Source organism: Micropterus salmoides, unplaced genomic scaffold (genome assembly GCF_014851395.1).
Source record: "Micropterus salmoides isolate LMB-PRFRI ecotype aquatic unplaced genomic scaffold, ASM1485139v1 Ms_hic_scaffold_17, whole genome shotgun sequence".
NCBI lineage: Eukaryota > Metazoa > Chordata > Actinopteri > Centrarchiformes > Centrarchidae > Micropterus > Micropterus salmoides.
In genome coordinates, this window is record NW_024040817.1 from 1695908 (window position 1) to 1722691 (window position 26784).

At 38.9% G+C, this 26784-nt stretch overlaps 1 protein-coding gene across 1 annotated transcript in view; it reads right to left on the reverse strand.

The window, feature by feature from the left end:
- LOC119907010 (ectonucleotide pyrophosphatase/phosphodiesterase family member 2) overlaps positions 1-25058 on the reverse strand; it is a 39345-nt gene extending 14287 nt beyond the window's left edge. Inside the window, 26 exon segments of the mRNA XM_038724546.1 lie at positions 5063-5216; positions 5899-6031; positions 8173-8250; positions 9003-9120; positions 9122-9145; positions 10264-10403; positions 11534-11594; positions 11761-11933; positions 12104-12191; positions 12678-12756; positions 13567-13694; positions 13822-13853; positions 13948-14073; positions 15657-15765; positions 15895-15967; positions 16953-17018; positions 18036-18091; positions 19003-19122; positions 19294-19373; positions 19682-19779; positions 20042-20102; positions 20204-20329; positions 21947-22096; positions 22886-22991; positions 24868-24963; positions 24966-25058. Of these exon segments, the coding sequence (XP_038580474.1) occupies positions 5063-5216; positions 5899-6031; positions 8173-8250; positions 9003-9120; positions 9122-9145; positions 10264-10403; positions 11534-11594; positions 11761-11933; positions 12104-12191; positions 12678-12756; positions 13567-13694; positions 13822-13853; positions 13948-14073; positions 15657-15765; positions 15895-15967; positions 16953-17018; positions 18036-18091; positions 19003-19122; positions 19294-19373; positions 19682-19779; positions 20042-20102; positions 20204-20329; positions 21947-22096; positions 22886-22991; positions 24868-24963; positions 24966-25043 (2553 nt within the window). The 5' untranslated portion in view covers positions 25044-25058.
- Between the last annotated feature and the right edge of the window lie 1726 nt (positions 25059-26784).

Genomic DNA, 26784 nt, shown 5'->3' on the forward strand with positions numbered 1-26784 from the left:
ATGCATTACGTGCAGACAGACCCAACAGCTACTAGTTTGGTTTGCACACAGGTTGATCATGTTATTGTAGTCTTTTTTCTCATTTGTTTCTAAGAACTGAGCTTCCTAGTTAATTCAATTATTAGTAATTTTGGGCTCTGTGGCTCTCTTTTTGCCTAAATTGGTGCTCTATTAATCTGACTGGGTGGCCCTTTATGCAGACTGGAAGCTCAGTTTCTTTGTAAACAAATCAGAAGACCTTGTGAGCAGACAAACCATATGAAATGGGTTAGATAAGTAAGTACCCCTGCTGGAAATGTTCTGCTGTGCCAAGGTGAACTAAGTGTGTGCACGATAGAACCCACTTTTCAGTTCTTCTAATGCTCATTTACTTTACATACAATGCGTCCTCATACCTGAACGACAGGCTTGACATTAAACACGTGGTTAACGTTGTAAAAATACTCACAGTTTGTTTAGGTTTAGGCAACAAAACAACTTCAAAACGAAACAGTTTTAGAGGTTTAGAAAAAAGTTGTTGTTTGGGTTAAAATAATTACTTTACATACGTCAAAAGTGAAGTATGCACTTTTGGTTTTATATGTGACTCCTGGGTGAAAATTTGTTTTACCCCCAAAAACCTCCATTCGCCAGCTGCGCTAGTCATAATTACTATGTGCACTAAAGGAAGACTCCTAACAACGAGTCATAACAGGCTGCTTGCACAGGTGATCAATACGCCCGTTTTTCTGGTGAGGGCGGGCTGTTCACTGGGTTAATGTGAAATATTAATATTTTTATTCAACAGTCAATCATTTTAAACACGTTAAAACCAACTAAGTATTTCCATTCACGGCATCCATCTTCCACCACAGTCCAGCCACCTTCTGCAAGTAGCTGTACAAGATAAAAAGCAGATACTTGACTCGTTTAGAAGAGACTCTTAGTTTTCTGTTAATACCATTTTTTTGGCAGGACACCAATTCTCCAGACCTCAAGACTCCAACAGTGCTGCACAGACTTTACATTTAAAAGAAAGTGTTTGTTTGGTACGTCCTCCCGAAACTCTCAACTGATATTTAAAAGGCTAAAAGCAGTGCATCGCTGCTATTTCAAAATCATCCTTACTGTGTCCTGACCAATCTAATAGTATCACCCTATACTTAGTGTAACTCAGGGGGTTGTTTCAGTCAATTAATTTAATGGCCCAGTACTGTTTTCAGAATCCCCCTAAGAAGATTATCTCTGTCCGCAATGTTCAGGAGGAAACAAAACCAGACAGACTAGTCACTATCTATTTTCTCTTTTTGGCAAAGTAAAACTGAAAATATATCAGGGGAGAAAGAAGGCTGTGTGTAAGACATTTTTGACCTCAAAGATATTGGATTCTCCAACCAAGAAAAGAAAGGGATTTCCTCACGCACATGAACACATGCTGACGCCTACAGATTATGCAGTTGCATAATGCAGGAACCCCTGGGCAAGAGAAATTTAGAATAACGCAAGCCTTATCCTTAAAGAAATCCTATATTAAAAGATAGATTGGTAAATCCACTAAGGTCACGTTATTCCTGGACACATAACAGTCTTAAAGTTATTTTCAGCTCCATTTTATTAGGTTGCAAGTTTAAACATGGTTTAACTGTTTTCCTGTGTTAATACTTACAATTGTTTGTTCGGTTCCACCATGCAGGACAATTGTTTGGGGAAGGGCCGGCCTAAGCATTTCCTGTTTATAGGAATAGGGTGGTCGTGGATGACCAAGCAGAGGGTTTTCTTTCTTTATCGGAATGTTTCTTTTGGTTGTTTTTGATTATTGTGAATAAATGTGTGAATAACCCTGACCTGTTTTCTAGTCTGTGGGAGCGGAGTGAACTGGTAACGAAGTTCCAAATGTTAAGAGATTTCTAGGTATTAATGTTATGGAGTAGATCAACCTGCATCAGAATGGGATAGGCTGAGGCGGTTGGGTGTGAACTGACCGCCCTATATAAACAGTGGGATTTGTGCTCCCAAGGGGGGAAAGAGGTGAGGCTGCTGTGAATACGTGCCTTTTTGTTAGTGTTGCTACAAGTTAAATTCTTACGTCTTTCTGTTTGTTTGATTGTTGAATTATCTGTGTACTGCAGACCACTGTAAATAAAATAATCACCTCTGCGAACATACGATGTTTGAGTCTGCCTACCTACCACCCTTCCAGCCAGGCTACACCACACAGCCTGTTTGCATGTTTTTATGAATGTTAGATAGAAGCAGAGAATGATCTCATAAAGTTTGACTAAACAAAAGTCAGTGCTGTGTTTGGACTCGTTAAACAACATAATAAAAATATGAGATGCTGAAACCTTTCAGGGGATTAGGTCTGTCAACCAATCAGAAACAGACTTTACTAATTGTAAGAGAAACTGAGCCGGTATTGTGCTGAGAAAATTATTTAAGGGCTAGTTTTTATGTTTTTGTTACGTATAAATGACTCAGAGTTACAGCAGCAGAGCACAAGTATGTTGGCTTCATCCAATCATGACATTTACAGTGAAGGTTTTTGTTGTTTGTTAACTGTAATGGTTCTCCCTTGAAATGGAGCTACTGTTTAATTTATAGTGTGTACAAATTTGCATCTTACATGTAAACATGCAAAGAATGTTTATCACTGTGCAGCAGCAGCAAGACTTGCTCAAAGAACCTGTGATTCTTAAATGATTGAAAAGTTCCCGTTATACAGCAGGAAGGATTTCTGTGTTTGCCTCCCAGAGCCAAAATCAATTTCTGTAAACGATCAAGGAAGTGATTTAGGTTGAATCCCACAACACCTCTGACTCATAAATAGAAAGAAATGCAAGAAAGAAAATGCACATGAGCCAATTACAAGATGCCAGGAACAGAGAGACTGAACTTTGAATGAACTCTATTTCATAGTTACTTACTAAGTGAGGGGACTGCGCATACATAAGATGCTTGCCTTTGGTGTGGGAGATCTGGGTTTGATTCCCACTGTGAGACGTCCACCATTGTGTCCCTGAGCAAGACACTTAACCCCTAGTTGCTCCAGAGGCGTGTGACCTCTGACATGTATAGCAATTGTAAGTCACTTCAGATAAAAGCGTCAGCTAAGTGTAAAATTAAAAATATATATATTTAAACCACTCAGCAACACTTTCTGTCTGTTTTATTTGTCTATATGTGCTGTCCTATTTTTAAAAGATGCATAAACCTTGAAGGTGTCACATTTTGCTATTTTGTTATTTGGTCTGTTTCCATTTGTGACAGTCATATTTTTTTTACCCACATAGTGTGCATGTTTACAAATATGTTGTTATATCATGACTGTTAAAAAAATTAATTTCCTATTTGTAACAATTGAGCTCACAAATATCATTTCATTACATTGCTTGTTTTTCTTTAAGTTTCACCCTTTACTTCTCAGTAAACCTGTTGGCAACCAAATTAGCTTTGCAGTCTTGATGAGTGACTGATATATAGCTGCATTACAGAGCCTGTGTATTGAGGAAATTACGCTTGCACTATTATTCTTAAGTAATAAATTAGTTTTTTTCTTGTTTTCACTCTTGTGGTTACTGCGGAGGAATACAAGAATGCCTTACACAATCTAATAAAAAGTGTTGTTTGACAATGACAGACATAAGCTTGTTCGTTGTGAGTTCTTGGTTTGAGCAGATGTCCTATGAGTCATTGTGAGAGTGAGAGTTCCTACTATTTACTGATGCAGTTTGGACTTATTTAGTTGTCTTTTGGCGTCAAGCTGTTTGAGACCTTTAGGGAACCCTGCTATGACTCATGAGATGCAGAAACAGTATGTGATTAACATTCCTGTTTCTGTATATGCGCTTGGCAGCATGTTTCAGCTGAAACTCGAGCACACTGTCTATTTCAAGCAAAGGGACCGCACTAAAATGAGTGCAAATGTCAGTCCTTTAAAGTTCAGAGTGTAGGTTTTAGTGTCATGTAGTGATGAGGTTTGCAAGTTGCAATAAACGACCTTTCCAAGCTCGGAGGAGAATCTACGGTGGCCGACACGCTCTGTCGGCTCTTGGGCTAAATAATATGTGTTCGTCCATTTGTCCAAATTTCTGTAGAAAAAATGGCGGCACAACCCGGCGACTTTCATGTAAGAGGACCCGCGGTGTATATAGATGGAAATGTCTCATTCTGAGGTAATAAAAACATAACAGTTAATTATGTTAGCTCTTTATACACCACTGAAAATGTAGTTATGTATATTATATTGCATTTCAAATATTACACACTGGAACTTTAAGCTAGGTGAATCACTCTCCGCTCCAGCTCCATCCTTAACGTGAGAGTGGTACTGATCTTCTCATCTCACTTTAAGAAGGGAAAAAAAGGCCTCTAATCTCTAATCTCTAACTATTCTTTGCGACGAAAGATTTCAACAGGGTTCAACTCAGACATTTTATTTGATTTTAATCGTTTACTAGTTACTAGTCCAGCAAGCCTTTGAAAATACTGAAAATACAACTAAAATATCAATAATGTAAAAAATAATTCATGAAGCTGACCCAAGTATAACACATTATATGTACTGAACACTCCTAATTTGACCTCTTTCAACTAACTACTAAATATTCTAAAGGTTCTCCAAATTAGTCATAAACTGTATAGCGTTCTTGAAATAAATAATTATCTTTAAGTAACTCAAAGTTAGGTCTCTCTAAACAAAGGCAAACCACAAACACAGCTGCAAAAATGACACTGAGCTGAATCATTGTCTCGGACAGCCTCACTAAAAGGACTACAGACATGATCTTGACCTGTTTTTACCTGTATTTATTTTGCTGTTGTGTCACCATGACTTTCCGCAGTCTTCCTGGTGATACCTCACAGAGAAAGCTCCACATTTCACGAGAGGTCAGATCAGCCAGATAAGAGAAACCCTGTTTCAATACCCATGTTCTCGCCTAACTAATCTTTTATAAAACAGATTAGAAAAATTAGAAAGACCAGTTAACCCAACAGTCTGTGTGTCTCCTTGGTTGGTCTTATTTTATAACTGCAGTGAATGCTGGGACAGCGCTGCCCCCTGCTGTAAATAGTTTGAACTCACATTGCAGGCCTCACTGTTGTCTGGTCTGTGTGGAAGTAAGAAGGAAAAGACCCCGAGTGCCCCGTCACACTCCTCCACAGTCTGGTTCATCTCCTGGCAGCTCGTCACCACTGTGTAGAAGTGGGTGGGGACGGACGGGGCCTCGGCTGAGAATCTGGACAGAGGAGGGAGTCACATAAGTAGCAGCGGAGCATTTTATAAATTTAGATGTTTTGTTTTGTTTGATGTTATTTTTTGTTAAAGGGCAATGTAAGTTATGTAATATATAGTATATTTTATATAATATATTTTTAAATCAATGTAAATATTAGCTCAGCAGCTAAGTAGCACCCATACTCCCGGGACAACTCAAAACTGGTTAAAACAATTTACAATAAAAATAAACCATAAGAATAACAGGAAAAAAGTGTTGTGTCACTTTGTACTGATGTTGTTTAGTTAACAATACAAAGAAGCTGAGTTTATAATACTATAAACATGAATGTTTTCAACAACATATCAAAAAACTTATTTCACAAAGGTTTCTCCTTATAACATGAAAGGCTGGTTGTTGTTATAGATCTGGCAGATGCTTGAATGATATTGATAATTTACCACGTAAAGTTTGATATTGGTTTGTTTATACGTTTCATCTACTCAGAAAGTATCATCCATATATTTGTCAAACTACTTTTTCCCACTGATGAAGCTTGAAGCTCAACTTTACATTTAGCTTCAATTTATCCAATCAAACAGTTACATGTGTTGTGTGAATGTGATGTAGTGTAAAAGTGCTGTAAGTGGTCGGAAAGACTAGAAAGGCGTCATACAAGTGCAGACCAATTACCATCACTTACTCTTTTATCTTGTCTGTGGTGTCTCGGAGGCCGTCGTAGTTGTAGTCGAAGATGGGTCCAGCGAGAACGTTGATGCCATTGTTTTCCTCTGCATAACGCCTCAGCAGCGTCCCCTGCAGGTAAGTCCACATTCCTGCAGGCAGGAAAACAGATGAGATGGTACAATACAAAGCAAATACTGACATTTTGATAAATAATCGGGAATAAGTGAGTCAGTGTCATCGGCCTCTGATAAGATGGAGGTTCCTTCATGAACTCATCAACCCCATTTCCACCTGGTTTGAACATGTCTGGATCTGGAAATCCTCTCTGCATCAGAGCATGTTAATGCAGGTGTATTGCAACTGGGATACAATCAGATCAACCAGACCATCTCCAGAACGCTAAATGCTGTTCCGCAGATTTTTTCACCTTTCAAAGGAAAAACACCCTCATGCATAAAAATCAATAAATGGTCATTACTTGTCTAGAAGTAGAATGCATTAACGTCTGAGTATTATGTAATTGGCTGTGAAAAGTTGCAGAAGCCCAGGGGACATGTATATCTACATAATCCGTTAAATAAAATAAAACATGAAATCATACAAACAGGAGTTTTTACAGTGCAGGGTTTTTACACCACTGCAGCACTAGCTTTACTTTCCAGAAACTGTTCCCAGCTTACTGTGTCTTTGTGCCTTAGAGGCAAATCTTTGTGCACTGAATAACACAACTTACATGTGTTTTAATTTTGCAGGTTGTTAATTTAATAATACGTAGTTCACTCAATAACTAAAGGGCTTCCTCTCCAAAGGAACCCACCCCGGGAGAGAACATGCCTTAATTTGATTTTATACTTTGCCTTTAAATCTCTGCCTAATTACAGTACATCCATTTTCAAGCAATCCATTAAATCACTGACTAAGTCACCTTTTAATTCCAGTAATTGTTATGCAAGTACACTTTTTCTTTGAAGGTGGAAAACAGGAAGAAAAGGAGGAAGGAGTAATCGAATAACATTTTACTGGAGAAGTTAAAACATCCTCTAATGGACTGTAAAATAAATTAATCTTTTAATCTATATTACACAACAAATTTTGGGTCACCTCCGGCAGTTTGAACTCAGTCATGAGTCACTTTTTTTTTTCCAATCATGAGTCACTCTGGACAAGAATGAAAATAAATAAATCCTGTTCCTCTGTCTGCTTCCCCTTTAATCTTGATTTAACCAATCCATGTACCAGCCTTAATACATGAACAATAAAATCTCCTGTGTACACTCCGTCCACACAGATGGCCACAGTGATGAATGATGTGCATGAGACAGCTATTCAGAGAGAGTGTGTGTGTTCTGTCCTGTTAAGTCCTCTCTACAGAAACAAAAACAATGGGTATCAGGCCGTCCTCGCTCAGACCTGACATCACCACATTTCAGTTCTCTGTCTCATGTGACACAACACGACTCATGTACAGGAAGAGAGGAGGGACACACAAATCTGATAATCGCGGACAGTTAAATGAGATGGATTTTATTGTGTTGTCAGGTCTTTCTGTTGTTTTGTCCAACAGCTTGTAATCTCTGCAGGGTTGAATCCCAAAAACTAACAGGTTCTGTACTCTTTTCCTGGTGGTTTGTATTTTGGAAGATTCATTATTGCATTGGAACTCCAATAAGATGATTCCATCACTTAAACCTGCTGTGTGAGCCTTCAGCTCTGGCAAACCAATCATTGCTTGGTGGCAAAAACCACATCACTACCCAACCCAATCTCACTCCCAAGCCGTCACATGTGGACGCATGATAAAGACCCCTTGGCGTTATTCTGTAGCACTCAGGGAAGCCCTGTGGAGTCATTTATGAACGGTAAAAGCAGGCGTAGGATGTAAATGACAAAAAAGTCAGAGTAAGGATGTGGTTGGGGTGGACGGGCGGAACAAAAAGTCAACATTGATTGTTTTTAGTTAAATTACGTAGATTATGTAAGTAACATAGTTCCCCTCCGAGGGAACTCGAACTGCGTCGGTGACGACGCTATGGGAACGCCTCTGGGCGTGGCAGGGCTGAACTATGAATGTAACTACTCTAATCCTACTGGTGTTGCTAGAACGGTAGTGTGTGGCGGCGTAACCGGAGGCGTATATAAGCACGCCGGCACACCGGACACATTAGCCCTTTTCTATGGTTTGGTTTTACTTACACTTTTCTTCACTTGTGCTTCCTTCAATGCCACAGTTCCCCCTTGTGGATCAATAACTTGTATTCTGAGTGTGAATTAAGTGAAGTGTGTGACTTACTCTTGAAGGCAGGGTACATGGGGACGGTGTTGGTGATGAGCGAAGCGTCATATCTGGACTCTGGAGATGATGCCAACTCTGCCAGAAAAATCACACAACAAACACAGGTGCTTTTACACATCGAAACAATATTGTATTAAATGTCAGATCACAGAGTAAAGTCAAAAAAATATTCGGGTTTGGTAGACACCTGCATAATCCGCAAATATGGATGAAGATCTGTAATCTCAGTGTGTTCTGTATACAGTAATGACTACTGTACTATACTTACAATATAAAAACACATTCAGTTCAAAATGTCAGTAGAACACATCACAATCACATAACTATTACATAACTATCTATTACTTCACAATCGCCTGATTTGATGGGAAATTTGCACAGGTTATATAATTTGTCTTATAGTTATGTAAAAGTAAAAATAGCAGACTTGACTACAGGTGGTTAATCACTGGTTATTAACTATCACTATAATATAACTTACTCCAATAAAACTGCAGTTAAACATAAATAAATAGGCATTGCATCAGTTTGGTTCTTTGATAAACACCATAAACAAAAGTGATGTAAATATATGAATGCTACTTGCGTCTTAGATATGTTGTGATTATATATGGAGATCAACAGATTTGTGTTAACAACTTTAAGAAGTCACCGAGGTACGTCAGCATTTGAGTGATTAATTATACTTTATTACAGCGACAGCCTTGCCTGTGTTCAGTTGGGAATAACTGTTGTTTGATTGAATACTGTGCATCGTCCCCGTCCAATAAAACAAACAGTATTAACAATCCTCTGCAGAGCGTCCTGTGGTCGTCCTGCAGGCTTACCTGGGGGGAAGAGGAAGCCGTAGGTGAGGTGGTTGCTCTGGCTGTAGGTGGTGCAGCTCTGACTGTGATCAGCTGACACTCTGGAGTCGACTCGGATACACTGAACGCCGGGGGAAACCCTCTGGAACTGGAGTCGTGTCATCCTGAGAGACACCAAACAAGAAAGAGAAGTGAACAAATATGTTTACTTTTATGTTTTGACATATATATATATCTAATTTGGTGTAGCCTGGACCATCTGCTGTTCTCGTTTACTCCCTGTGTAAGGAGGTTGGATAAAGACACATCATGTCAAATGGATTCTGCAAAATAAAGGAGATTTTGTGGATGAAAATGAATAGGAGCAAATATGAAAGTGAAATTATAAAAAAAGAGGGAAAAGAGCCACATTCACATACACGCATGCCTGTGTGTGTGTTTTTTTTATAGGTATTCATGTGAATTTATGTGTCCAATCAGTGCGGAGCTGCACCTTGTAAACCTGCAGCAAGTTCCTGTAAACATCTGACAAATGTGTGTGTTCAGTGTCTGAGACGCAGAGTCTGTGTGTTGATTGGTGTTGCTGGACACGTTTGTATTTATGTTTGCATGTTTGTGCAGCTCCGTCACTCAACAACAGCATGTATTATGTGTCATTAAAACGTGTTTTAACCTAACACCCAGAAGCTGAAGGTGCTCAGGGACACAAACCGTGTGAGGAAACATACACTGTTATCATGTCGTTAGTGCAAGCATGAGAAAGTCTACTGCACATATAGTAGTGTATCACTGATTTTGGGAGATAAAATCTTATGTAATAGTTTCGGGGGGGGGGCGTTGGTCATTTTGTTATAATAATGATGTAATGCCGTTGCAAGCAGAGTTTGAATTTCTCTCTCTAATTGTGAATTCAAAGAAGCTCTGGCATCACAGGCATTGAAAAACATAAACACTAATGTTATTGGAAGCAAAAAGAGACTGCATTTAAAAAGCTACGGTTTTATGCAGCCTACTAAGAGTAAAAACAGTCCCTTCAGCAGGTGCATTTCTACAGGGCTGAACTTTGACAACAAATAAAGAAATAAATAAGGGATATATTATCTATCTGCAGCCATTTTTAAGTCTCCAAAATTTGATTTTCATCGAAAGGGACTGATTGAAAAGAAGGACATTAAGATTTATGTTTGCTTTAGAATGCAATCTGCCATAACGTTAAAAAACAATGCAGTAAAGTTTGTAGAAAACCATGCGAAGGATGTATGGTGTGTGTGTGTGTGTGTACCTGTCGTTGCAGTGTGTATGCTGTCCACAGAGGCATGGCCAGCTCTTTGCTGTACCCACTGATGAACTCCACATGATGAAGCAAACTGTACTGAGTGTCAAACATCACCGCTGGGCGACCGAACGGGAGGTGGGTACTGTCTGCACAAACACACAAACACACAAACACACCATCAGTGAAGTCACAGAAACTCCAAACCTCCAGACCAACTGTTAGAGAATAAAGTTTCAGCAAGGAGGACCAAAAAGCATTGACAACAAATATTTTGTATGATTATGTCACTACACAGTCCATCACCTGGCACCTCTACATGATAAAAAGCTATGTCAGATGGCCGTCTATTCTGTTGCAGTTCCTCCCAGTCACCAAAAGATGTCGTGAAAGTTCTAGATTATTATTGACTCATAAAAGACAGAGGAAACTCGAAATAGTGCCTCAGTTCGGCAGTCCAAAGACTGAATATCAGTGATGTGTGGTGGGCAGAGGTGGAAAGTAACAAATTACAATTACTCACGTTACTGTAATTGAGTAGTTTTTTTGTGTACTTGTACTTTTTAAAGTCGTTTTTAGTATGTTTGTTTGAAATATTGCACTTCATTATATGTTAAATCACATCTGTTACTGAGTGAAAAAAATGTAGGCTATGTTTGTGCATGCCTCAAAAATTGATTATAAATAGGAATATGACTTCACACACTGTCCAACGCGGTCTGCCGTAGTCTAATCTTTCCCGCCACAGTTTCATCATGAAGCAAAAACATTCACATTACAACAAGGTCTCCAACATTGTTTTGAAAAAAAAACAATATGGCTTTGTGCCCTTATCAAATCGCAAAATACTGCAATTTCATTAAATAAGTATGATAAGTATAATTAAGATATTAAATCCGTATAAATAAGGTCTTTTAGGAGGTTAAAAAAGTAACATTTACTCTGAGTAAATATTAAATGGGCTACTTTTTACTTTTACTTAAGTAAAGTTCATCAACATAATTGTACTTTTACTGAAATAGAATATTTTAGTACTCTTAGTAGTATCTCTGGTGGTGGGTAATAAGAACATAAAAAATACTTGACAAAAACTTTCCAACACATCGTATGACAAAGAACTTGGTACTACTAAAACTAATGCTGCATGTTTGGGCAACAATTTGGGCAACAATTTCCTTCAGTTGCAACATACGCACAGCTGATCAGTGGTCCATTGTCCTGTTGCAGCTCTTCTAGACGTTTAGCTTTAAAAAGACACAGAGAGTGTATAGAAACCTACTGTAGGTGTAGATTCCATCTTGTGCAGGACTGAAGGCTTCAATGATCTCCTCCACTTTGTTCTGTACCAGAAAAACACAGATCAACAGTCAAAGAGATGAATGTCAAGTAATGCAGCTTTAATCTTTTTGTTATGTAACACGGTTACAAGTACAGCGTGGCCAGCTCAGTTTTAATCCATGTGAGAAATGTGGGGGTTTTTTTGTGACGTCACTGTCCTCCTCTGACCTCATCATCGCAGCTGCAGCCCAAGTCTTGCGTCCCAGTGTCATCAGAGTCGGACGCTGGCGACGGTGGTGTCACTTCCTCTGGCATGCTGGGGTGGTACGGCGGGTCTTTTAGCATATCGTTCAAGCTGCCGTGTGTCCCGTTGTTAGGGGCCGGCTTCAACCCTAACAAGTCTGAGACAGAAAAAAGGCAGAAATAGAGACGGCATGTTCAGTGTATTTGAACATGAACATTTTAGGATAAAATCTAAGAGGTTCTTTTACAGTTTGTTGTGTGGCTGTAAAAAACAGTTCTGTAAAAAACAACTTTGAGATTATTCTTATGCAAATAATAATATTCTCACCACACATGACGTTGTATAATTCTATATTTTCAAACTCTGGCACTCTTTTCTGGAACTTGAAGCTTGGTCCATGACCCATGAAAATTGTCTGCATGAAGAAAAAAAAAAGAAATATATGCATTAAACACAGAGAAAGTTTCTCTTCTAAATCAGTGCTAAACCTGCACTATTATCATCTGTATTATAGTTCTGCAGTAGCTGCACCAAGTGGTTACTGCATATATGTGAAGCATCAGAAGCAATTTGCTGCTGATGGTTTAGTGATTATTACAGTACAAAACAATTTTAACTCATGTTTCATCAGTTATATATTATTATTATATCTGGTTTCAACCTTTAATCAGTCACAGCAGAGCAGTTTATTAAACATGTTGGCAAGGGTTGTAGGAAATTTAGGGATTTGTTGGTTGCATTTGGAGAATTCAATCAGAGAAATAAAAGAGTACATCTTAAACTCACTATTTTATCAGACAGCAGGTGAAATGCAATAAACCTGTAACCTCGTACACAGTTACAATAATACAGGAGAGAAAAAGAGGTATGATATTAAAGAAACTTTAATACTACACGGTACCCTCATGCTGGTTATCTTGTTGTCAAAGCCATGGTCACCAAAGAAGCCACACCGAGTCCTCAATTTTTCTGGCATTTTCCTGAAGCAAATAAAAAAATATTCAACAAAATTTCAACTACCGATTGCTTCTGCACCCAACTATAAAAATATAAACTGAAAACAATTGTGATACTAGAGAATATGAGAGCACATTCAGAATAATTCCTCCTAAGATTTCTCTAGCTGAAGTGTGAGAGGCCACTGAAACAGAAATTAAACAGTTATGTAATAACAAATCCCAAATTTTATTTATTTTATTCTGTCACTGCTGGGTGAAAGTCTGCCAAGTCTAAATTATCAAGCTTTCAGGGACTCAAAAAATGCCTTAGTTCTATTTTGATCACAGGACATTTTTCACCTTATCCAACTATGTCAGGCATGTGAACGGAAACTGGCCAACATCCTCCTGCACAAATAAATGATCAGAGGGTTCTTAAAAGATGTCTTCAATTGAATGATGGTTTAATTATTTGACCTACACTGTCTAATTGATAGCAAATAGCATCCACTTGGCAGTTTGCCTAGCTGATGAAGCAGATTACACCACACAGACAAAATGATTAGGCTTGTGCTTATGGTGTTTCAGTGTATAGAATAAAAATCAGATTCTTATGAATTAGGACATGATTAGACTCGAGTGTAGAAAAAGTGCCACCACAGAGCACTTACATCCATTTTCCACAGTCTCAAGGGTGGAAATTTAAGCTGGACCTGGTTTAGGTTGGGTTATATTAGGTGCTCGCATCTTAAGGAGGTCCAGTCCACCCACAGAGCAGGGACTGCTAGATGCTGAATTACTGACATTAAAAGATCTCCTTTAGCAGTATCGAATCAGTCGGTCACAGGTTACCTGGCGATGTGCCACTTCCTCTCCATCAGCAGGTGGACGTCCTCGATCCTGCGGTTGTTGGCGTAGTGAAGCCTCTTTGGTAAGTTCTGCTTCAGGTATGGCTTGAAGTGCTGAGTTGGCATTTTACACTGAAACAACAAATACGAAGGTGAACGACCTGACCTCTCTTTCTCCCACACAGACAAACGGGACACTCGGCAGCTTGAGAACTCAAAGGGAAAATGGTTTGTGTTATGTGTTATTTACAGTACTTACAGTGAGGTTTGCAACCACAACCTTTGGGTCATCTGGAAAAGAAAATATCATGTCAAAACAAAGCCTGTTTTACTTCTTAAAAGATCTGATACAGTCTAGTGTTAAAACCAGTCACTGTTATCTTACATGTGGAGGATTTGGGGTCACGGGGTCGTATTCTGCCCAGTGAGCCGGGGATCAGCGTGATCTCCTCTATGTTGAGCGGGTAGCTGCTGAGAAACTCTGTGCGATCACAGTGGGCCTCCTCCATACCTGAGAGACAGAAAAGACAGCCGTTGGTTTCTGTTATTATTATTCAAGGGTCAGTTCACCTAAAGGTAACAAAAGTTATAAAACATATTTTTTCACCCTCTTTTCTCATCCACGCCGATAGTTTTGTTTATATGTGTTTAAGATATCTGCCTCGGAAACTTGTGCTGCCACTTTTAAAGCACTGAAAAATTTAACAGCATTGTGTCTTTCTAGAAACAATGTCCCTGTTACTCTAGAAAATCTACAGACCTGTCAAAAGTTGTCATAGGGACTATTTGAACTCTTTATAAATCGAGCCATCAGAACCCATATTAGGCCGCCAAATCTTTGTCTTTATTTAATGTCATTACCAGTTCTGGGCTACAATTACAATTGCAGTATTCCCTTTACACAGTAGCAATAAAATATTTAGTGTAAATCTCAACTTAAACATTAATTTAATCAAATCAAATATTAAACCAAAGCTATTTGCCACTGCCTATCTTTTATAGCTTGTTAAAACAAGCTAGAGTCCAGAGTCACGATTATAACATCATAACAGGCACCTTCTGAGCAACAGGTCAACATACATGAATCTGTTTTCTTGTGGTTTTTATGAACATGTATCAGAAAAAACATTTTTCTTTTATCAGGGAGCAGCAGAAACAGTCTATGTTCAGTGGCGAGTGTCCTTGTTACCAGTGAGGTGAAGTGGTCGCCTCACGCACACGCCCGCCCGCTGCCAAAGTTGAATTGTCTTGAACTTTTTGTACACGACGCGGAGCACAAATCATTGGAAGAGAGACTGATCCTCGCTGTTTGTGAGTTTCCAGAATCTATTATTCTTTCCTAAATAAGACAACCGAAGGGAATTCACACGGGGAAAACTAGATGAAGGCCTGTCAGGTAAAGTTATGTAGCCTATAATTGTAACTTAAGTTAAATAGGCTGCAGCTGTTTAGCGCTCAGAAGCCTTTGCTATGGATCCTATCCATAGAGTGCCCGCCGTTTACTCGAGGAGTGCTTGTCACCTGTTCACCTGAGGAGATAATAACACTTAAACGTGCCCAACTCCTTATTAAATAATAGCATTATAACACAAATACAAAAATAACATTTGAAAAATGTCAAACCTGAACCTGGTGAGAAACAAATCTTTTGTTAACGTTTGTTGTTAACTTTTTTTGTTAAATTCTACTGTGTATTGTTTCGTCAAAGACAGGCTACAGTTGAGCTATGTCAAATTTCATTCACCCCTATTGTACGGGTGTGGTGGCGGAAATCTCCAATACAAATATGTTGAAACCTATAACTATTTGCATGGCTAGACACTACTAAGTGAGATGTAAATGTGTTTTTTGTAGTTTGGATGAGCTGACCCTTTAGACGTCATTGAATCTGGAGATGATTACGCATCATTAAAAGCCCAAGAACAGTCAAGTATTTGCTCTGTTTTGGGGTTATCTGTATTTGTATCCCTTGTTTTCTTTTTGTAAGTCATCCATTGACTAATAAACTCACTTTTACGTCAACTTGACAGATTTACCTAAAGAAAAAAGATAACACAAAATGTCCGGTCTTCGAGTATTATATGGTGGTCATACCATGGTCTCCAACGATGATGACGTTGATGCAGCGATGCAGGTTCATCTGCTTCAGGCCGTTCATCAGCTGACCAATGATGTTATCAATCTCCCTCAGAGGGTTATCCAGCTATAAACAGGAAAAAGCAGGATTAAAAAAAGAAATAAATCCTAAATGTAGTGATGTACTGAACTGAAATTGCTTTCACACTTTCAGCAGCTTCACTGTCACTTTCCGCCCCTCAGGTCTCACACTCACCTCACTGCTGAGCGGTCCCAGTCGATGTCCAAAGGTATCGGGCTGCTCTGAGTGCACAGCGTAAACGTACGGCCTGAAGAGAGACGACAAAGACAAGTTAATCATGAGGTCTAGGTTTATCTTAAAAACCCTTTAGGTGGGAGAGCATTTTGAGGTCACCGTGATGAGTAATAAGAAAATAAAACTCTTCACTAAGCTTGTTGTTTCTGACAGTGAGCATCCCACCTTAGCTCACACCGAAACACAAGAACCTTCCTAACCCGCTGCCTCAACACACTTTAAAAACACTTATCAGCTCATGACCCCTTCACTGACCCAGCATCTGCACAACTCTAAAAACAACCTTTATCTTCAAGTCTTCTAGAGACACTTATCAACTCACAGAGACGCCTGACTAAATATAAAACACCCAGCACCTCTTATATAAACCCACATAAGTCTGACGATGATGTCTAAAATATTTGATATACAATATCAGTTAAATTTTAAACTATATATGCATAAGCATCACCCTATCAAAAATATATTCTAAAGTATACACATTTTCAGTAAAACCCTGGGCCTCTGCAGTCACTTAAACATCCTTATGAGCATGAGGAGTTTCTGAGTCCAGGGGGACAGGAGCTTGAAACCTGACAGTTAAATAAGTACTGAGCAATGTGGAGACAAAGTTATATTACATCTAGAAAGCTAGCTTGTGTGTTAGTGTAAAGGGAAAGCTGAAAACAAAATATTTCGAAGAGAAAACAAACATAATCATTTGATCATTTTTTTTCTATAAACCTCATGGCACAAACTTTGATTTTCAGTAGCAGAAAAAACACATTTATATCAGCTGCATTCAATTCAGCTGGCCCAGTTCCAGAGCCCCACATTGTGTTGGCTCGCTGTCTACAGCTGGCTTACAGGGATACTGAGACAACACTAACGTTATTAGTTCCACCTGTGCCTTTTCTGCTACTGCAAGTAAAAGTTTTTGCCATGAGAGAGAAAAAAACAAAACAAAACTGGATTCTTTTCTAAGTGCTAAGTGAAGTCTGAAGAATAGAAAGACACACCTCTCATCATCAGGCAGATGCAGCCAGCGCAGGATGGTCAATATCCTCCTCTCCAGGGGAATCACCCTGGAAACAAAACATGGTGAATGCTGATTAACAAGCAAAATGTCTTATCACAGATTCTTCACAGTTGATACTTGACTTATTATTTACCTTTCCTTAATTTAATGTCTCAATACGCGGAAATACCAGCCTAACACAATCAGTATTATATGTATTATATCAATAATATCAGTATATAAAAAGCAGCCTGATGTCTTTCACCACATTGCCTTCAACATTTTTTTCTTGATTCAAGCAATTTTCTGCTCAGTGCCTCAACAAGCCGGTGTTTAGGCTGCTTTGAGCCCTCAATGGCCTGTGTTGTGACTGAGTGTGTAGGGCTATTGTCCCGTGTCCGTGTGTAGGATGTTTAGGGCCATTGTCAGTCAGTCTCAGGATGTGACCAGCGCTCAGCCTCCCCTGCCCTTGTGATCATTATGTCACGGATATGTAAATGTTTTCTGAAACGAATCTCTCCGTGCTGCCATAGTTAGGTGAATCAAAGAGTCTCAAAATGCTAAACTGAAAACACGCTGATAAACTCTGGATATCTGGAAAATTTATTTATACTCCTGTTTATTTGGTGATGACATTATGATATAAACGGAGGAAATGGGAATATAAAAATCAGTTTAAACGAATTAACGTAAATCTTAATAACTCCCATAAATTTGTCTTGCTTAATTCTGTAACCATCTATATATTTTTTACTCCTCTATAATATTGTTGAGCTGATTAAGATGACAACTGCATTGATTACACATTTAAACTAATCAAAATAATAACCTAGGAGCATATGCTGCAGCATGATTTATTGTATATTATGTAGCACTGTGTAGGCCTATTATAACTAACTTTTAGAATATATATGTTTGACACAAACACCAGCTAAATAAACATAAAATAACCTGTATAATTTCCCTTCCAAACTACCTTTAGCCTCTATGCTCTCAGCTGAGTCCTTAAGGTTTTAGTTACCAGTGCAGTGCTGCGTTCAGTATCTGAAGCTTTTGAAAAATATTCCAGTACTAACTTAAGTACCAAGGCCAGAAGAATGTGCCTGCTTTCACTCCTTGTTCCTCTGCTGTGATCCAGATCTGTAAAACAAGAAAGGAAAGTATGTTATCAGAAATGTCTTTCTTCTTTTACCTAATCTAGTCGGATATACTGTTCACCCATACTATTATTCCCACTGCCCTCCTGCTCTAGTACCATAACTTAACACACATTTAGCTAATGTATGTAAGTGACACTGCAATATTTGGGAAATAAACCTGATATCTTATCAATGTTCAGATGAGAAAATCAAAATCCGTTTTATCTCTCTGAATACAGGACCATTACAGACATAGTTTCAGGATTTGTTTAGCACAGCTTAGCACAAAGGCTACAGGCAAGGAAAAACTCCTACCTTACTTCCATCAAAACTAATATTTTTTACATGACTGTTAGCAGCAAGCTAGTCACAAATCCATCTAAGAGTCAGCTCGGTTTTGTGTATAGTAGGACAGTGGTGAAATCTGGAAACCCAACTATTATTGGGAGTTTTGAGATGCTGTGTGTTGTCACTGTATGCGATTGTCGTCGGTCAAGAAATAGCTCTAATCTGGAGTTTTTACAATAAAAAAAGGGTTACAAGGTGAACAGGGTGTGTTAAATAAGGTAACTGTGGAGGAAATTGTTCATATGAGGCCAGAGCTAGGCTAGCAGTTTCCCTTTGACTCCAGTCTTTGTGCTAAGCTAGGCTAAATGTGTCCTGTATCCTAAAAGGAGAGCCAAAAGTTGAAATCAGTCTTCCCATCTGATTTAGGGAAAGATGATGCATTTTACAAAAGGTAGTTTTCTCAAACGGCCTCCAGGACGTGAAACTAGACCTGGTTATTGTGATCTTTGTGAAGTTTTAACCCTGATCAGTGATATGCATAAACTGTCTCCTTTCACTGTGGTTTATTTAGCCAGCCTGTGAGTTTCTAATCCAATCACAAGCTGGTATGCAGACTTTACTCACAGGTTGTCCGCCCCACCAGCGGTGGTTCAGTTTCTCTCTAGTACGCAGGCTGAAGGTGGCATTAAACACCGGGTCGTGCATGGTGTTCCCCACAATGCCATGGGACTCTGGATACAGACCCTGCAGAAAGATCCCACAGAACAATGTCCCCACAGTTAATATAATATAAATATCAGAGCTGCTTCATCGTCACAACATGAACAGCCTGTTGGATCTGAGTTCATGTTAAAAACCGGTCTTACATGATAAAGATATGAACCAGTCATTCAGATATTACATGGGTTCACTTACTGTGGCTAGGGTGTATAAATTTGGGAATGTCTTTGATGGGTAGACTGGTCGCATGTAGGGCGCTGAAGTACCACATGTACCTAAGAGGAAACAAATATAAATCATTCAGTATTAAACTTTATAAAACATATTTTAAGTTATCTGCAGCTGAACAACATCTTGCCTTGTCACCTGTACAACATGGACAATATACAGTATCTTTATCTTTCTTGTATTTTTCTACCTACTGTGCTTAAGCAACAAAACATCAAAGCAAAATTCATTTTATGTGTAAACCCACTAAAGCAATGAAGCTGCTTCTGAAGAGCTTCTCTAAGATCTTCTCTCACACTGTCTCATAGATCAGAATCTCTATAATCGATACAACTACAGCAAGAAGAAGACGTACTGAGTTTGTGTATGTTGGGGATGACAGATTTGCCCTTCTTCAGGTAGGAGGCTCTGAACCCGTCGACAGACAGCATGATGAGGGGAGGACGAATGAAGCTGAGGATGCAAAGGCAAAATGCACAAGTGGCAATTGCGGCATGTTAAAAGGCAATAACTAAGAAAGGATAAATTATGAAAAGAGCTTTGTTCAACTTCATCATCCAGTTGTAGTCCTCACAAATGACACTAAAGGACAGACAGTTTTTTATTCTTATGAGTATGGTAGGTAATGATTTGACAGAAACATATCTTCATACTCTTAATTAAAATAACAAAATATGTAATTTGCAGCATTCTCTTTAATCAGTTTCAGACTCACCCTTTAGGGCAGTCAGCGCTCTTGATCTCCTCACAGTCTTCTTGCACCCATGAAGTCTCATCTCACATGGAAACAACAGCACAGAATGATTACCTGCTTTCATGCACATTCATTCTCAGTTTCTTATTGTTATGTAATGCTTTGTAGAGACATGATAAGTACCTTTGCAGAGTGACTTGTAGTTGGAGCAGCAGTCTCCTCTCTCCAGACAGTCCTCTGAGCAGTGGCAAGCGTGGTCGTCATTCCTCTCCTCCCCACAGCGATCCTGCGTGCATTCAAAACCTCCCGCTGAAACACATAAAAAAGAGGAAAGTTCATTAAATATAATTTCATCAGAGTAACCTCAATGCTTTAAAACCCCACAATGAGGCTCACAACCATATGAAAAACATCACCGATCAAATGAATCCACATGAACTTAATCTCGAGCTCTGTTACAAATCATCCAGTTACAAGCAAAGAAGACAAGTAGCTCATGGTTGTAGAGTTCATGAGCGCCAATCAACAGATTTTTTATTTTATTTTGGAAAACGTCCCAGCGTTGTTTGTTTAATGTTTTCAAGATGAAACTGTGGTTGCACTCTCTTCACCCAGCCAAGGTCTAAATTAGCATCAGATGGACAGCTGCCCTTTGTCCATGTTTCATCAGCTACAGCAGAGAGGACTTATCATGTTGTGTACGCTGAGTTTTCTGGGTCCTGGAGCTACTGTAGTACTGCTGTGTACTATTCCAAACAAATTTAATAGTAAATATATAACTATAGTCCCCAGCAAACACACAGTTTACTCCTGCTGCCTAGAAACTCAAACTGAATCAACAATCAGAGCATTGCCGAATACAGATACAAACAGAGGCCTAAAGGATCAGTCTGGTGAAATTCTATATCTTTCTTATTGTTAAAAAATCTCTTGAAAAGACCATAACGAACACTGAATGTCTCTACTAACAAGTACGGTGTATCTGCAGCCAGATATCTCTTCTTCCTCTGAGCCATATAACTCTATTGTTGTCTAAAAACACAAAACTAAAACACATCAGTGAGCCTCACTGCTGCACATTCTCCTTCATCACCATGAACACACACATGGTAGTTTATTTTGACTAAGTCCCACATACACCAACCTGCTGCCCCAAATACTCACTAGAGAATCACATGTGGGATCTGCTGCTGAAAACAGTCCCAAACAATATTTTTTTTTCCACTGTTTGAGTAATGATGGCTAACATTAGCTTTTTAAAATTGTAAACCTTGGTCTGAGTGCCACAGACATGGTAGGGAAGTCAAAAAGTAAGAGGGAGACATAGTAACACATTGTTGGTTTGGGCCTTTGCATGGGCTTTGTTGACAATAAGAAAAATATAAAATACACCAGCATGTCCTTGAAGATACAATGAAGTACGTACAACACCATTTAACAGTATCATTTAACATAAAGGGCTTACATAGGAATGCTCCTCCAGCTTTTGGCACATTATTATATGTGTATTGATAACATTAAACCACTACAAAAACAACTATAAACACACAAATTATTTAAATCTGTTAGCTGGTCAATACAGAATTGCTTCTAACGAGAAAGGACAGCATATACATGAGCACTTACAAGGCTGCACAATTTGTTCAAATTGATCCTTTAATAATATAAAATGCTTCTCAACTTGATTATGGATACCTTTAACTCTACATAAAGTAACAGACAGTCATGGGAGAAGTGCCAGATTGGTTTTATTTTATTAGTGCTCTGAACAAAAACTGAATCACTTGTTTCTTAGCCAACGACTTTTATTGATATCCTGCAAAACTATCAAACAGGACAGAAAACATAGTTTCTTTATCAGAGCATAATGTGTTAAAAAAGATCAAACCAGGAGAAGTCATTACGGCGGAGTGACATCAGACTGACCTGTTTTCAAGCAGTGCTCGTCAAAGTCAGAGCAGCAGCTGTAGTAGGTTTTACACAGATTGTCACACCTGCATCCTGGAGGTTTAGCCTCCTCCAACTCAAAGCACCTCCCCTTGCAAGAGCCCGCTGAGCTGACCCACTCCGAGACGGCTGGAGGGGGGAGAGGAGCACATTTAGTTACAACTGCTGCAAACGTACTGTATACATCTGCAACTCAGATATGAATCTGTTTTATTTTCTTTCTTCAGACGCCTGCTTTCGCCTTATTTAAAAAGAAATGTGTAAACATCTTTAAAGGACGATTTGTTTATGTATGTATACCACACAAAGTTTACATGCAGGTCAAAGTTCATTAACAACAAAGAGCACATGTTGCAAATAACTACAAATGGTTTTACTACAAACTGTTTTCAAAGCACTCTGCGGGTGGTCTTTGGTTTCAGTTCTTCAGTGCACAATGAAACAAAAAGAGACGGAGCCAGATAACATGTTTGGTCATGGATTCATTATAGTAGTGTGTTGTGGGGCTGTTTTGGAAACTTATTGGAATCTGAATTTTGAGATCTGGGCTGATGTGAAATAACTAAATTTATTCAGAAATGTATTTTTCATCAACCTAATTTTCTGCAGCATACCATTCTGAGATGTCAGAGCATCAATGAATGCACTAAAATGATCCCTGCCTACAATTGAGACTTTTAATAACATTGTGAAATGCACTGAAACCAACGGCTGCACTATATACTTCTGTAAAGGGTCAGCAAAAATGTATTATTAATAAAGTATTTAATCTTTTTAGGGCTACAACGTGTAAACCACGAGTTTGGTGATTTTAAGCATTTATAATTAGCTACATTTCACTACACAAGAAACTGTTCAAAATGGGAATGAAACATATTTTTCCATTTGTCCTGAATCAAGCACCAAGACTGTTCTCACGTTTAGTATGAGTTGGTGGGTTGTCTCCTCCCTCTGTCTGTCCACTGGCTTGAAAAACATAAGCTCTGATGACATCAGTATTCCACAGACAGAACACAACCACTACCTGCAGAAAACCACAAAACACATACATTGAATGATTATTTATTGACTCCAATAAGGGAAATCTCCAATTTCCACTCAATATGGACGAAGCTCAGGCTCAGCAGCTGCTTTGGGACGAATAGAGTGTCTTTCTCAAGGACACTTCATGAGGATGCTTACCAAAATAGGGTCTGAAAGGCTGGTCACTATGCTACCTTGTTGCCCTTGGAGTTTGTTTTCTTCTCCTCTGAGGCACATTCATGTTCACATCTCACCAAAGGGGTCAGAGGTCAACGGGCAGCCAAGAATGGCAACGCTGGAAAAGTTGAGTGTTGTGTGATTGCTCGGTGAAAAGGGAACAACACTAACCCACTTCTGATAAAGGGTCATCTCCTACCAAAGCTACACGATGTGCTGTACAGAGCTGAAGATGGTCTAAACATGTACACATACTGTATCAGTGAGGTTAGTTTCTGAGGTCAACATCACTTCTGTCATTGGGACATCACTTTAGTTTGAGACAAAACTGTTTGTTCAACATAAACGAGGCAGGAACTCACAGAGGGAGTTTTCATTTGAAATGATGCAGATGTTTGCTGGCTGTTCACTTTTTGTTCTTGAAATAATTTTCTTAAGAAACATCCTGGAAACCTGTCAAGAACCCCGTGGAGATCTCTGGAATATATTTGAGAACCACTGAGTTAAGAAGGCAATGCATCTGCATTCACACTAAAGCAGTGTTCCCCAACCTGGGGTTCGAGACCACCAAATGTGTGATGAGATAAATCTGAGGGGGTCACATAATGAATAACTGGATAGGAGAGAATTAAAAACATATTTTTTCTGCACAAAACTATGTTTATTTTCATGACTTTTTTTCTTTCGATTCTATTTATTAACCTAAATTAAACCATATGGTCGCAACTCATACATATATTAAACCTTTGACAGGGGGTTTACACAAAGACATGACTTTGTTTTAAAGGGACACAAGCCACAGAGGTTGGGAAACAGTGCTCTAAACATCTCATTGAGCCAGATCCTAACTTAAGCACAACAGACAAGCACTTTCAGCTTGAATGTTACCATCATCTAACTAAAACTAAGCCCCTGAGTGTTCTTAAAGGATAATGCCAACTGCATGTATCTGCCAATCCCATGATGCATTTCCATAGTAAATAATAAAATACCATAATTATGGCAAAACCTGTACTATTAAACTATGAGATGAAAAATATTAATACTATTGAACACAAACATGTTATAGTTTATTATTACTTTAATATTATTCATGGTGTTTCATTGTAAGGACATTTAGCATATTGACCTAATTCATTACATATGACAGACATGCCTTCTTATGTGCCTTCCAAATCATTCTACAGTTACTCATGATGATGATGATGATGATGATGATGTCAAATCCATGCTCTGACAGATGGAAATGAGGACAGTCCACAGCCTAACTATTAACCTACAGCTCTTGCTGACCTTTACCTCCCAGGTAAGCAAATCTGTGAGTCACTGTGGACAAGCTGTTTGCTGAGCTGTTTTAGGTAATCTGTCATCATCATCACCATCACCACTATCACGATACATCTTGTTCCAACTGTCAGACCAAAATAACTGCAGCCAGTCATGGCAGATCCGTAATTCATATTCCTGTCCAGAGTTATGTAATTTCCTCTATTTTCAGGAAACGCTTCCAATGTTCAAGGCTTGCATTGATGTGAGGCAAAGTGCAGTTCTCTCACTCACAGGTCGATACATCAATTCTGCAAGAGCCCAATTTTTGTCGGGGAAGGGAGGGAGTTGGGAAACACTTCAGCCGTCCAAATGAAAGCTAAAACAAAGCGGCATATGAATCAAACAGCAGAACTGTCACAGTCTTACCGTACCAAATTGCCCAGTAGCATGTTCCAAACTGTGAATCCAACGTCCGCTAGAAGCTCCTCTGTGCGCCTCTGCAGATCGATGGAGCAGAGCGCGGAGGTCCAACTCACTTGCTCTCTCTCTCTCCCGTTGTTTGCCTTTGCTTTGCCTCTGCCTCTCTCGGTCTTGGCCCAATAAGCATGAAGTAATGGTGACAGCTGCGCTCTGGTACAATAGTGCGTCAGGTCGGGGTGACGCTCCGGAGTCCAACACAGTCAGCAGCACTGAACTGATCGCCCAGAGAGAGAGCGAGAGAGAGGCACTCCGAGGGAGAAGAGGAGTTGTATAATGTTCAATGTTCAGTCTGTCTTAAAGGAATATGGAGGTTTTACTGCATTTTGGGCAACTTAATAACTACTGGCATGTCCTGGTTTGTGGTGCTCGTGCTGAATCTTGAAAGCTACATGAGATTTTTCTAATAAAAACAGTAGACTTATGAGTATTGAAAAGTTTGTGGAGATTTTCTAAGGCTTTTTTAAAGCAAAATACAAAAAGTTACTTCTGCACACTAGGATCTGCAAACACATATTGAATACTGAAAAAAAATTTTATAACATGACAAAATAATGTTTTGAATTGTGCAGCAGTAGTGTAAATCAAAGTGCTGATTAGTTGATCTCAAAGAGCTATGCTGACTTATCAAATGCTTTGCGTTTACTGTCTTACAGCAGTCAGTGTGCTGACATTGCACAAAGTAACCTATTTTCTCACTATTGTGAGTCCACATAGATGTATATGTTTTGAAAACAAATTGAGAGTACCAGTAATGACAAGAGTCGACAGCCATGCTTGCAGCTTTGTGATGGCAGAGGCACCTTAGTCTCTGCCTTAGTGTATGAGTGGGGTGACCATGATGTAGCATAAAAGCGTTTTGAGGGGTCAGAAAGACTAGAAAGGCACTATACAAATACAGAAAATGTATACAAATTCCAATTTTGACCTCCAGTTTGCTTGTGAGGTGATCCTCATGGGTTTTAAAAGTGACTCAAGTATCCAGTCAGATTCCCAAGTAATCATAACTTTCATCAATGTAAGCACCAGGCTGGATACTTTTAAGTGACCTTAAGAATAGTATACATTTGTCAGAATTTAAAACAAGATTATGTTTGATTAGACAGATCCGAAATATATCAAAAGCAGATGCAGTTGCAAATTATTAAGAGAAGAGCCCGTGGAATATAAAATGGCATCATCTGCATAAAACTGTACATGGCAAATTGGAGTGGTAGAGATAATATTGTTTTTGTAGATTGTGAATAAAAGAGGACCAAGAAGGCTGTCAAACAAAAAAAGTTATCCGTTTGATTTGTTCAAATGTCACAATGTGTGATTTTTGGAAGTAATTTGATTTTGGCACCACAGTTGGAAAAATTATAGATAAAAGTGAGGCAGTTTACAGAAACACTAGCTTGTCAATTAAGTGATAATACCAGAGATGGCGCTATTTAACAGAATATTATTAATTCTGTAACGTAGATGAGGTTATATGGGTTGTGTTCTGATTAATTGGATTTTTTTGAGAGACAGAAGTGACTGCATCATCTTGAATGTTTAGTTTTATCTGTTGATGTAGAGTTAGGATTGATGCAATTTGATGCACTGGTAATAAGAGTACATTGTATGTATAATGTTAAGTTAAATAGAGTAATCATGCACCCGCAGATGCAGAGGATGACGGTTTCCCTACTTACCTGCTCTCAGTGTTTACTATACAGGCTAATCTCTACAACAACAGCACACCTTTAAAGGCTATCAGAAGCAGTGTGTGTACAAACCATCCAAACAGCTCATCTGTGTGTCTCATCTTAGATAACAAGTGTTTGGGTTTGTATTCAGGTCACAGATATAAATAAAAATAATTATAGCTTTATTTCTATAGCACC